Genomic DNA, 14473 nt, shown 5'->3' with positions numbered 1-14473 from the left:
TTCATTAAATTAATGAGACACTAATAATAGAAATAAAATTCTATCTTCTTTAACACCTACGAGGTCTTGTCAGCAATTCTGTCGTCAACCACCCACCACTGCGACCATTTCCACCATTCCACTGAGATACAAACGCCCAGGTGAAGGGTAGTCGTCCACCTTTGCTAAATAATTTACAGTCACCAGTCCAACACTTTTCTCAATGTTACTAATACAGGTCAAATGATTCAAGTTTTTTCAGAATACTCAAAATTGTGAATTTAAGTCCATACACCTAAAATCTGTATAGTATCTGAAGAGATGATAGAATTATAAGGAGAAAAATATTTAATTTCCACTGAGTAAAAATGTTTTTAAATGGTAATATTTAAAGCTGCATTACACAATGACCTGACTTATTTCCTAATACTGCAAAGTAAAAACATGATTCACTTCTGATGCTTAGCCTGAAATTTGATAGACTCTATCTTAAGTACAAGTACACATTACAGTTACCAACAAGGACTATTCCATTCTCAATTTGTAAGCCATGAGAACCTACATTAAAATCTACAAAGAACCTCTACTATCTTAAGTAGGCCATGCATTTGATTAAATCAATGAACTGACATATAATGCTTCCTTCCTTACCTTTTTTCTCCTCTGTGTTCAAATTTGACTCGAACATCATTCTGTAATGAAATGATAAGTCATGTCAGAGATGAGATAAAACTCCCAGAATTTCTAAATCACTTTTCTTTTTAGTCACTCATTTAAGATAGAGCAGAGGGGGAAGGAGATTTCAATCAGTGTCAACTCCAATCACCTGACAGTTTCTACCAAAGAGCTGAGTTGAGAATTAGGTTGTTTAATCTGGGCTCAACAGGAAAGAGCACCAAGATCTATTAGTGATGGCATCCCCAGTATGAGACATTTACTAATTCTGTTAGAGAGCAATACAGAATACTACACTTCCACTATCTATGTTAGATGTTCCAAATAAATTTCATGTATGAGAATCAAAATTATCTTCATCTGTAAATACAGAGAATAGTCAGTTATTTAAGTAAAAGCCATTTGTGTGTGTTACATGCCTTAGGAATTGGATGAGATATCTACTCTAGAGAGAAGTTACCACAAATGAAACTATCATTAAAAAAAAAACTGACACCCTTAGAGAAAAATGTATGACAAACAACAAAATACTTGATTCAAAAGTATAAAAGCTAATCACTTCAAACAAGTACTCTATACAATTAGGATATTCAAAGAAGATAATTCACAGAACAAATACATATTTACTAAAATATTACTGAGACAAATACCTGCTTTTTTGGTGATGAGGACTTTGTTTTTCTGGTTTCCTGTAAGGATAATGCTGGTCGACTGGCCTTATGAAGAACAGCCAAATCTTGCATGATTGAGTTCAAAGCTTGCTGATCATCTAGGTATTTTAAAAATAAAACACACACAGAACTGTGATTTCAATATGTATTTATCATAGACATCAATACAAAATTTATAATACAACTCAATGCATCTAGAACACTTTTAAGGCCTGCATTGGTTTTTTTGGTAAAAGAAAAGCTTAGTTATTTAAAAACTGAACATAAATAACATTAAAACTGTACTATATCAAGCGCCTGCCTCACACTAGGTGTTCACACAAGACATTTATAAGGCAAGTACAGTCCTGACTCTTCTCCTGATGTAACATCCTCGGATATGGGTCAAAACAACCCTGTTTTAACAAATTCTTTTCTATGACTCCTAAACAAAACATCAACAAGACATCTAAAATCTTAATTAAAACAAGTGGGGAAAAAATAAATACCTTTCTCTAAATACTATCATTATTTAGCATGTATGTTTAAAATACAGAATTCCTTTCAGAGTTTTTCTCTTTCATCAGTACTTCAAGTCAGAAACAAAGAAAAGCTGTATCTGTAGATAAAGGGCTACTGATATTTGGATGTGGTTTTTTTTTTTTTAATATCTTTACCATAAGGTTCAACAAGACTACATTAACAGACTAATGACCTCAACCACTAACAACTTAACAGGTATCAATGCAAGAAAAATTCACTTCTTAGAAAAAAGTACTGAATCCATAAAACTGAAACAATCATGAACCATGAACTTTTAATCTTTTCCAAACATACCAAAGATTTCTTTCTAAGACTATATAAGCATGAGCATCCTAGTAATGATAATTGTATGATCTCTGGACAATTTAATTGATTTTTCACTAGTAAATCAATTCTACTAATGATAATCAACAATTGGTCAATAAAGGAACTGAGGGACTTTACAGCTTACATTTTACAATGTAACCATTTTTGGTAATAATAATTTGTGTTCCACAGCAGTAGTAATTAAAACATGCTTTATCCTGTAAAGGGAGATCATTAAAAAGAATTTGGCAAGTTAATGGCTTTATCAGTCTTTTGAACACACAAATTGCTTATTTCTCTAACATTTAATTTTTTTACAACACTCAATATATTCTGTTCTATAGTGAAACTACTTACATACTAAAATTAAAATTATGGCTCCAAAGGTTTTGTTAACAAATTCCAGGTCCAGAGAAAATTTTAATCCTTCAAGAAGTATTGTTTGTGAAATAAAATTTCTACATAATATTAGCTTAGCCAAACAGTAACTGAGCCAAATGGGTCTATAACGTAATTACAACATGTGTGCTGTATATGGGTCCAAGCCAGACTATGTCATTTATTGATAAAATATAAATCCTTCCTTAGAAAATACTATGAACTGGAATGAAATTATCTCATATAACTTTCTTATGAAAAGTAAGACCCGTAATTCTACACTGGGGAGAGGAAAACTTTTAATACCTAAATGTATCTATGTCCTAATTATTTTCTTCTTTAAGCATGTGAATTTAGGCATTTTCACCATATTTCATGTTCAACATTACATGTTTAATATTATAACACCAAAATAAATTCTTGGGAAGGCTTTGGCTTAAATCTCTTATCACGTTTACATATATTAACTCAGTACATGTAATATATACTCAGTATATTACATGTACTGAGTTTAAAGAAATGAATACCATTTGCCACTGTACATGTAAAAAAGTAGAGAGGGCCACTGAATAAAAGTAACTTCTCAGGGAGATGACATACAACTGAAGGGTTACTTAACCGAGTTCCTTCTTTTTTCTGGTTTGAAGGAGAATCAGATGCTACATAAGTACCCAACAGGAAACTTGCTTTTGATAAGACATAAGCTAACAAATGCCCAAAGGATCAAGCAAAGTGGTGAACTTACACTACAAGCACTGTTCTAACAATTCTAGACCATTTCACTCTATTAAGAATCTCTATGGTGGTTACAGGTACCAGCAAGATTAGACAGGTTATAAACATCACAGGATCATGAGTTGCTCTATATGGCAGAGAGGCTGCTCAGAGGATCCCACAGTCTGACCAAGAGTCACACAGAAGCAGCAGTGGATTTCTGACACACATTAAGAGGACGTTTCATTGTTGAGCACAAACACAGAAAATGTTTGGGAGGTAATAATTTCAAATAAAAGATTTATCAGAAATGCTTAATTTATTAGCTTTTATGGTTCATTCATTATACTTAAAGTATTTATAGGAGAAAATCTTCAATTAAAATTCAAGTATCTGTGATGCATCCTTCTAAATAGTCACAGTTTCTTGAGACTACCTCTGTAAATGTTTTTAAGCAATGACTGTACTTTGCATACTATGGTGAGAGCAACAAAAATGAAAAGCTGGTACGAATTCAGTAAAAGTTCCAATTTGGAACTGGAGGTGAAGGTGACAAAAGTGGAGCATCTGGACCACCTGATGGCACTGAACTCCTGGTTACAAAAAGAGGAAACGGAAGAGAAATTTAAAAAGTAGGAAGGTGGGGGTTTTGCCTACACATTTACCACAACAGACACACTGATGTGTGCTAGCCCTTCCAGTGAAGAACATGGACAAATTTAAGCTCTTTGGCTCTAATGTCATGTATATACATATAAGACTGAATAATATCTTTGTTAAGCAAGGGATAGGAACACTGTGACAAAGACAAACATTGGCAAATACATGTCAGAATTAAGATATTGGTATAAGATACTGGTCTAAATTTAAAACCTCAGCTTCCAACTACACAGTCTATTTTTCCCCATTAGGATAGGATGGGCCATTTGCTCCATTTCTTTCTAGTTTTTCCCTGTCTAATCCCTGCCTCACATTGGAACCCTCAACTCCAAGGAGAAAAGGAGGGGGAAAAAAAGAAAGTACAGAAGAAAACAAAAAGATATATAAACTTAACCCCCACAATCCATTCCCATACTTTGGCCTTCCTTTCCATTAACATTATATGACACCACAGAAAACTCACAAGAGTTGTAAAACATATCCTCCTTGAGCACCAATGATTTACTCCTCTATTCTGTTATAAAGTTTTATGATTCACTATTTTTATGCAGCTCTTTTCTTTAGTCTATCTATACTACTATACTGCTGAGTAATTATATAATAATTCATTCCTCAGCCTTTACTCAATCTTTACAAGTCAGGTTTCTTTACCAAAAACTTTATCTGGCCATCAGACTCGAAGAAAATCACAATCCAAAAAAATAAATAAATAAAAGAAAGAAAGAAAAAATCACAATCCATCTTAACAGTTTATTTTGAATGTCCACATCATGTCCTGCACAAATTGGTTATCCCGAAACTGTAAAAGTCAACACAGTAAGTGCTTTAATCGAAAATCTATTAAGTAAATAAATGTAAAACATTATATAAACCTACTAAATCATAAGATTTCTTCCTAAGAAGCTCATCATACACACAGAGAAAGCCCCCACCCCATATTATCCTTTAATTATAGATGAGAAATGCTTTTAGTTGGAACTCACCCATCATGGCAATCAGCTTGACTACTTGGAAATTAGGGAAATGGTTCTCCCATCAGCATTCTCTGTGGCCTAAGGAGGTAAAAAATGAACACGGTAATAGTAAGAAGGAAGAGAAGAGGGAGCCATAAAAAAAAAATCTACAAGTAACACTAATGAGAATGTACAATATTAATATTTTACACATTTTTATGGGGAAAGTGCCTTATTCTTCCCAGATATTCAATTATTGAGAATGAACTAAAAATCATTATGACTTTATATTAAATTTATTTCAATATTGTTCAGATTCCTGTCTATCTAAACTAAAGCAAAACAAAATGGAACAATTGTTGACAGTTAAAAAGCTTAAGAGATAATTGAATAAACTCAAGCTCCCACAAGGCAGAGGCACATAAAGATGAATGGAAAAGGTCATGTTTAGAGACAAAAAGGAGGATATCAATAAAGTAGTAAAAGCCTACAAAAATTCTCTCCTCCATAAAAGAAAAAATTATCAGAATCAACACAAAGGAATTAACCAAAAGTTTGCGGCCATCTGGGAAGAAATTCTGTAGTCTCAATAAAAACAGAAAGCCTTGTGGTGTTTTGGCCTTCCCTATTCTTATCTTTCCACCCTTTACTTCCAGCTCCAAATTAGCAATTTAAACGAACAAGCCCAGAGATTTCCCAGACAGTCCAGTGGTTAAGACTCTGTACTTGCAATGCAGGAGTGCAGGTTTGATCCCTGGTCAGGGAACTAAGGGGACTCCTAGGTGGCACAGTGGTAAAGAATCCGCTTGCCAAAGCAGGAGACATCAAGAGATGCAGGTCTGATCCCTGCATTGGGAAGATCCCTTGGAATAGGAAATGGCAGCCCACTCCAGTATTCTTGTCTGGGAAATTCTATAAACAGAGAAGCCTGGCAGGCTACAGTCCGTGGGGTCACAAAGAGTTAGATACAACTGAGCACATACATACAACTGGGAACTAAGATTCCACATGCTAGAATGTGGCCCCAAAACAAAAAGCCCCAACAAGCCCAAAGTCCCCGTGAAAATGAGCAGCCTGGCAGCCACTGAAGGCAGAATGAATTCCCCCAAAATTATTATATTTGACCTATCTAATGGTTTGCTGATAGACCCCCATTTGAAAGGCTGCCTTTATTTAACCTGACTTAAAGCTTTTCCAACGCGAAGAGCTTGGGGTATTTACTGAAAATCAATCAAGGACAACTGTTACATATCTCAACTGTCAGAGGTTGGGGAAAAAATAGTTGGGGCAGGCAATACATTAAGAAAAAAATTTTCTAGAAAAGCTGAGGAATGAGATGTCAGTAGGGAACTCTGAAAATCTCCTACAGATTCCTAGAAATCTAGAAGTTATGCAAACGCCCAAGGCTGTTGCACAGTCAAGAAAGGCCTTTCACCTCTGGCTAACTTTGAGGCTTTGTGCAGCATTAAGTGAAGCACGAGGCCGAACTGTAAATGCCTGACACACACACACACACACACACCCCTTGAAAGACTGTGAGACTTAAAGGTTCCAAGTATTTAAGGAAATGTGTCTAATCATGAGCTGACAACTAAACTAGGAGCAGTCTTCAGGGACCACGTACAACAGAATACAGACTTTAAAAATGAGTTCTGAAATGTCATTAAACAAACAAACTATAACAACAAAAGAAATACAGGGGAGGGAGAAGAACCAGATTTCCAGAGGTGGTACATTAAAATATTTTAAATGTCCAGTTTTCAAGGAAAACAAAACAAAACAAAACAAAGACATTGGTCCATACACAGAGAAAAAGCAATCAACAGAAACCGACCCTGAAGAAGCCCAAATGTCAGACTAACTAGATCTGCATCAAAATTCCAGATTCCCTTCAGCATGAACTACATTGTACAAGCAGTTTAGGTATAGTAAGCCATTCGTGTCAGTTAGGCAGGTGGGAACCCTCCTGAAATCCAAGTTTTCAGATGCCAGCAACGAGCAGGCCTCATAAGCAGTTATTTCAAGGATAAGGAGCAAGGTCTACTGTAACTCTTTTTTACACAAGCAGCAGGAGGAAATTAATAGACAAGTTTAAAGAAACCGCATAATCAATAATTATAAGCATGCTGTTCGGTGTGTATTATGTAGATGTAGTTTATATAACGACAATAGCACAAAAGACAGACAAGGGATGGAGTCAGAAGGAAAGTTTTGTATGCCACTATAATTAAGTGGTATTAACTCAAACTATATTGTTGTAGGTTGAGATGTTGATTTTAATCCCCAGGTCAACCACTGAAGTGCACATTTATTTAAATGGCAAAAGAAACAAGAGAATTAAAAAGCACACTAGAAAATATCTATTTAACAAAAAGAAGGCACTAATGAAGGAATGAGGAACAAAAAAGATATAAAACACACAGAACACACCTGGCAAAAATGGCAGAAGTAATCTTCCCTTTTGCATAATTTTATATATATATATATATGTGTATATATATATATGTGTGTGTGTATATATATATATATATATATATATGTAAGCAGAACGAACAAAGGCAGAAATGAGCAGACTAGGTTAAAAAACTTGACAACTACATACTATCTACAGCAGACACATTTTAGATTCAAGCACAAAATAGATTAAATGACTAAAAAATACCATGCAAACAGTAGCCAAAAGGCTATACTATTAGCAGAAAAATGGAATATATTACAAAATGGTTATTAATGGCAACGAAGGATATCTACAGTGAAAAAATGGCCAACTTATCAACAAGATACATAATTGTAAACATGTATGCATGTAACAACAGACTCTCAAAATACATGAAAAAAGATATGAAATAATTAAAGTAGGACAGTTGGAGATTTCAATGCCTCATTTTCAATAAAGGATAAACAAGTACACAGAAATATCAATGAGAAACTAAAGATTTAAGTAATGCTATAATATGCTATATAGATAAAATAATTCTTTTTAGATATAGAGCATATCTATAGTACACTCAACCCCAAAAGAGCAAAATACACATTTTTCTCAAATGCATGTAGAACATTTTCCAGGACAGATCACATGTTAGGCAATAAAACTTATCTCAGTAAGTATAAATAGATTTAAGAAATATTCTTGGCATATACCCCAGAGAAAAGCATGGTCTGAAAGGATACATGCATCCCAATGTTCACTGCAGCACTGTTTACAATAGCCAAGACTCAGAAGCAACCCAAATGTCCACCAACAGAGGAATGGATACAGAAGATGTGGTTCATATATACAATGGAATATTACTCAATCATTGAAAAGAATGAAATAATGCCATTTGCAGAAACATGGATGGACCCACATATTGTCATAATGAGTGAAGTCAGACAGAGAAGGTGAAATATCATATGACATCCCTTATATGCAGAATCTAAAAAGAAACGATACAAATGAACTTATTTACAAAACAGAAATAGACTCACAGACTTGGAGAACAAACTTATGGTTGCCAGGGGTGAAAAATTCGGGGAAGGAATAGTTAGGGAGTTTTGGATTGACATGTACACACTGCTGTATTTAAAATGGATAACCAACCAGGTCCAAATGTAGAGCACAAGGAAATCTGCCCCATGTTATGTGGCAGCCTGGATGGGAGAGGAGTTTGGGGGAGAATGGTACATGTATAGGTGAGTCCCTTTGCTGTCCACCTGAAACTTATAAAGTGTTAATCAGCTATAGTAGTGAGTGAATGTGTCAGTCGCTTGCTGCTAAGTCGCTTCAGTCATGTCCAACTCTGTGCGACCCCATAGACAGCAGCCCACCAGGCCCCGCCGTCCCTGGGATTCTCCAGGCAAGAACGCTGGAGTGGGTTGCCATTTCCTCCTCCAACGCATGAAAGTGTAAAGTGAAAGTGAAGTCGCTCAGTCGTGTTTGACTCTTAGCAGCCCCATGGACTGCAGCCTACCAGGCTCCTCCGTCCATGGCAGGAGAAGCATTTTCATTTCCTCAGTCCATTTTCTAGGCAAGAGTACTGGAGCGGGTTGCCACTGCCTTCTCCGTCAGTCGCTTAGTCTTGTCCAACTCTTTGTGACCCTAAGGACTGTTGCCCACCAGTCTCCTCTGTTTATGGAATTCTCCAGCCAAGAATACTGCAGTGAGTAACCATTCCCTTCTCCAAGGGATCTTCCCAACCCAGGGATCAACTCAGGTCTCCTGCATTGCAGGAAGATTCTTTACTGTCTGAGCCACCAGGGAGGCCCTCATTGGCTATGCTGCTGCTGCTGCTAAGTTGCTTCAGTCGGTCGGACCCAACTGAAGTCGGGTTCACTCTGTGCAACCCCATTGACGGCAGCCCACCAGGTTCCCCCATCCCTGGGATTCTCCAGGCAAGAACACTGGAGTGGGTTGCCATTTCCTTCTCCAGTGCATGAAAGTGAAAAGGGAAAGTGAAGTCGCTCAGTCGTGTCTGACTCCTAGAGACCCCATGGACTGCAGCCTACCAGGCTCTTCCATCCATGGGATTTTCTAGGCAAGAGTACTTTAGTATAAAAGAAAAAGCTTAAAAGACAAAAAATAAGTAAATGAATGTGCAGGAATGACAACAACAAAAACTACTGGTAAATCATAATCATAAATATTTATAAAATATCTATTAAAACAAAATGTTATCAAGCCTTTCCTAACTGTAGAAATTTATAACTTTGAATATAGAACTTTAGACAACCATATGCATAAAAGGCAAACCATAAAGCCAAACAGATTTTTCCTCCTTGTGGTCAAGAGAATAAAAATATAATTGAATAGAAATAAAAGAAAAAAGATACACAATGTATGTTCCCTGACAACAATGAAATGAGAAATTGTTAACAGAAGGAAATCTGGGGGATTTACAAACATGAAAATTAAACACACTCCTAAAGAACTAATGAGACAAAAAAGAAGTAACATGCAAAATTAGAAAATGCTTTGAAATGAATGAAAATTTTAAAACATACTGAAAAGTATCAGCTGCATCTAAAGTATAATTTAGAGGTAAACTTGTAACTGCTGGGAATTTGCTGGTAGTCCAGTGGTTAGGACTCAACTCTCTCAATGTTGAGTTCAATCCCTGGTCAGCGAAGCAAGATCCCACAAGCCACACAGCATGCCCCTTCCCCAAAAAATCAGAGACAAATTTATAACTGTTAATGTTTATATTAAAAAATAAGAAAGATCTCAAATCAGTAACCTAAACTTCTACCTTAAAAGATGTAAGAGCACATTAAGTCCAAAGCAAGTAGAAGGAAAGAAACAATAAGGATTAGAAATGGAAACAAACCAGAAAATAAACTCACAAATTTTTTAAATCAATGAAACAAAAAGTTGGTTACATGAAAAGATCAAAAAAACTGACAAATTTTTAGCAAGATTAACCAAGAAAAAAAAAGGAGGAGGATTCAAATATCTAAACTCAGGAATTAAAGGAGAATTACTACCAACCTTACAGAAACAAAAAGGAAAAGCGAACACTATGAATAATTGTACATCAGTGAATAAGACCACGTGGAGGAAATAAAGTGACTGAATCAGAAATTTTAAAGCTTTTCACAAATAAAAAGTCCTAACCCAGATAGATGGCTCAAACATTTAAGGAAGAATTACCACCAATTATTAATATTTTATTACCCAGGATTACTCTGATAATCAAATCAAAGATATTTTGAGAAAACTACAGATTGATAACTTTGTGAATATAGAAAAATACTAACAAAACACTAACAAATCTAATCCAGAACATTAAAAAGAGGGATTCTACACCAGAAACATATAGGATATATCCCACAAAAGCAAGGTGGATTCAGCATACAACATCAATGTAATAAAATACAGATAAAAGAAAGATACATAATCACCTCAATAGACAAAGAAAATGCAAGTGCCAAAATCCAACTGCCTACTCAGAAGATAAGGAAGAGAAGGGAGCTTCCTGCAGCTGATCAGGGCAACCATGAAAAATCTGCAGCTAACATATTTTATGATAAAAAACTGGATATGTGCCTCCTAAGATCAGAGACAAGGATTCTAGTCTTGCCAGTCTTATTTAATATTGTACTAGAGTCCTAGTCAGAAAATGAGGCAAGAAAATGAAATATTTGATAAAAGGAATTCAGACTCAATAAGAAGCAAAACTATACCTATTTGCAGACGACAACCTTGTATACAGAAAATCTAAGTTCACAAAAACAGTATTAGGGTTAATGAAAGAGGTCAGCACAGTTGCAGGATACAAGATCAACATTTAAAATTACCAGTTGTAAACCTATGTCTGATTCAAGTTGAGGTCTGACAGAAAGCAACAAAATTCTGTAAAGCAATTATCCTTCAATAAAAAATAATTTTAAAAAATCAGTTGTATTTCTACACACAAGCCATGAATAATATAGAACTAAAATTTACAAATAAATTCCACTTATATTACCATCAAAATAATATAATTCTTAGGAATATATTTAACAACAACAAGTCTTGTACACTGAAAACTATAAAACGCTTCTGAAAAACATTACAACAGACCTAAGTATCTGGAAAGACATTCCATGTTCAAGGATTGGAAGAAATGTTTTTAAGATGGTAAAACTCTCAAAGTCACCTACAGATTCAATGTAATCTCTATCAAAATTCCAATGACCTTTCTTTACAGCAATGAAAAAAGTGATATTTAAATGCATATGGAACTAAAAGAGACCCTGAAGAGCCAAAACAATATTGAAAAAGAAAAATAAAGTTGGAGGACTCACACGCTCTTGATTTTAAAAATTACTACAAAGTTATGGCAATCAAAGCAGTGGGAGTACAGAAATAAGGAGGGAGACTGGTGAAACAGAAGGGAGAGTTCAGAAATAAACTCCAACATCCATAGTTAAATGAGTGCCAAGAGAATGGGGAAATAATAATCATCAATAAATGGTACTGGACAACTAGATATCCACACGCCAAAACAAGAAGTTAGACTCCTACCTCACACATTATACAAAAATTAATTCAACATGGATCAAACACAAAATGGAAAAGCTAAATGTATAAAACTCTTAGAAGGGAACAGAGGTATAAACATCATTTTTTACCTACCACCCTGCAGAACTTACCTAAAGGGCACACATTTTTAATATACATTTTACATATGCATTCACCCAAATAACCACAAGAGATAAAAATATAGACATTCCCAGGACCCATGAAGACTCCCTTGTACCTGTCCCCTGTCAGCCACCATTACCCCATAAGGGAACCTTCATCTTGACATTTACTGCCATAGATTAGTTTTGCCTTTTAACATTTCATGCTAATTGAAACATACAAGACATATCCTTTGTATTTTTCTTTTTTATTTTATGTTTTTGGTTGTGCTACACAATTTACAGGATTTTAGCTCACCGACCAGGAGCTGAACCCATGCCCTTGGCAGTGAAAGCCCGTGAAGCCCTAACCACTGGACCACCATGGAACTGCCTGTATCTATTTTCACTTGATATCTTATGTCTCTGGAATTCTTCAACATACTCTGTACAAGTATTTTATTCACTTTCATCACTGTGCAATATTCCATTATAAGCTTATACCTCGACTAATTCACCCATTCTACTACTGGTGGACATGAAGGCTGTCTCCAGTTACTGGCTATTACAAATAAAAGCTCTATGAACCTCTTGAACATGCCTTTCAGTAAACATACACACATATTTCTGTTGGATATATATCCAAGGAGGGAACTGCTAAATCTCCAAGACATGCATATAATTACCTTCAGCACTTATGGAGGAACATTTCTTCAAAGCGACTGTGTTAAACACAGATACTCTCATCAGTAATGGAAGAGAGTTCCAGTTCTTCCACATCCTCACCAACCCTAGCAGTCATTCTGGTGGCTGTGTAATGTATTTATCACTATAGTTTTAATTTACACTTATCTGGTGATTAATGATGTTGAAAACCATTTTCATTGGTTTACTGGCCATTCTGATATCCTCTTTTGTAAAGTGGCTATTTAACAAGCCTTTTGCACATTTAAAAATTTTAAATACAAGAACTCTGTTGGATATGTTCATTACGGTCTACGGTCTATGTCTTAGCTTTACACTTTGTTTATGGTATCTTCACTCTAACAAATCTAATGTAGTCAGTAAGTATACAGCGGAGAATTTGGGCAACTCCTTAATGAGGTGATTAAGATTAGCATCACATATAAAAGACAGATGGACATTCTGTGTCTCAAGGTTTAATACTCTGAGAAGGAAACAGCATAAACTAAGCAGCTTTCTGAGACTGTATAACCTAAATATAATTAAAGAAAACTCAGACAAAATGAGAAACATTGCATTTAAACAAAAATGGAGACGGCATTCCTCAAAATGTCAATCAAATAAAAGTCAAAGAAAGGCTATGAAAATGTTGCAGATTCAAGGAGAGTAAAGAGACACAGCAACTTGATCATTCCTAAACCTAGACTGGATCCTGCACCAGAGAGAAACTGCTATATAGGCCATTATCAGGTCAAATGATGAAACTGGAATATGTATAGGAATTATTTCTTCAGAAAGTCTACATTCCAGTTACTACTGTCTCTGCTATCCTCCTATTTTTATGCTATGATAAAAATGTGCATGTGTGTTCTAGTGATTATTAACTGGCATAAAAGACATATTAGTAATGAGTTTTTAATCCACAAAACTGGTGGGAATTCAAATATATGGACTGCCTAAAACACCAGAGAAACACTCTGCTACTCTGCATGAACAAAATATAAAAGCCTATATTCTTTATTGTTTAATTAAAAAAAAAGTTTTCTTATTGAAGTACAGTTGATTTACTACATTGTGTTAGTTTCTGGTGTACAGCAAAGTGATTCCGTTATACATTTATACACATATTCTTTTTCATATTCTTTCTCATTATGGTTTATTACAGGACACTGAATATAGTTCCCTATACTATAAGTTCAGTTCAGTCGCGTTCAACTCTTTGTGACCCCATGAACCACAGCATGCCAGGCTTCCCTGTCCATCACCAACTCCCGGAGTTTACCCAAACTCATGTCCATCAAATTGGTGATGCCATCCAACCATCTCATCCTCTGTCGTCCCCTTCTCCTCCTGCCCCCAATCCCTCCCAGCATCAGGGTCTTTTCAAATGAGTCAGTTCTTCTCATCAGGTGGCCAAAGTATCGGAGTTTCAGTTTCAGCATCAGTCTTTCCAATGAATATACAGGACTAATTTCCTTCAGGATGGACTGATTAGATCTCCTTGTAGTCCAAGGGACTCTTCAACAGTCTTCTCCAACATCACAGTTCAAAAGCATCGATTCTTCAGCACTCAGCTTTCTTTATAGTCCAACTCTCACATCCATACATAACTACTGGAAAAACCATAGCTTTGACTAAACGGACCTTTGTTGGCAAAGTAATGTCTCTGCTTTTTAATATGCTGTCTAGGTTGGTCATAGCTTTTCTCCCAAGGAGCGTCTTTTAATTTCATGGCTGCAGTTGTCATCTGCAGTGATTTTGGAGACCAAAAAAATAAAGTCTATCACTGTTTCCATTGTTTCCCCACCTATTTGCCATGAAGTGATGGGACCAGATGACATGATCTTAGTT

At 35.6% G+C, this 14473-nt stretch overlaps 1 protein-coding gene across 2 annotated transcripts in view; it reads right to left on the bottom strand.

Annotated features, from left to right (window-relative positions):
• Positions 1-14473, bottom strand: part of MAP3K2 (mitogen-activated protein kinase kinase kinase 2) — a 97442-nt gene that overhangs the window by 43957 nt on the left and 39012 nt on the right. For both annotated transcript variants that reach the window (XM_061432347.1, XM_061432339.1), the window contains exons 2-4: positions 4889-4957; positions 1305-1423; positions 631-671 (exon numbers count right to left, since the gene is read on the bottom strand). In XM_061432347.1, coding sequence (XP_061288331.1) covers positions 631-671; positions 1305-1423; positions 4889-4895 — 167 coding nt within the window. In that variant the 5' untranslated portion in view covers positions 4896-4957. The remainder of the gene's footprint in view (positions 1-630; positions 672-1304; positions 1424-4888; positions 4958-14473) is intronic.

The sequence above is a fragment of the Bos javanicus genome, chromosome 2 (assembly GCF_032452875.1).
Source record: "Bos javanicus breed banteng chromosome 2, ARS-OSU_banteng_1.0, whole genome shotgun sequence".
Taxonomy (NCBI): domain Eukaryota; kingdom Metazoa; phylum Chordata; class Mammalia; order Artiodactyla; family Bovidae; genus Bos; species Bos javanicus.
The sequence above is the reverse complement of the archived record's forward strand: the minus strand, read 5'-3'. Positions and strand labels throughout refer to the sequence as shown.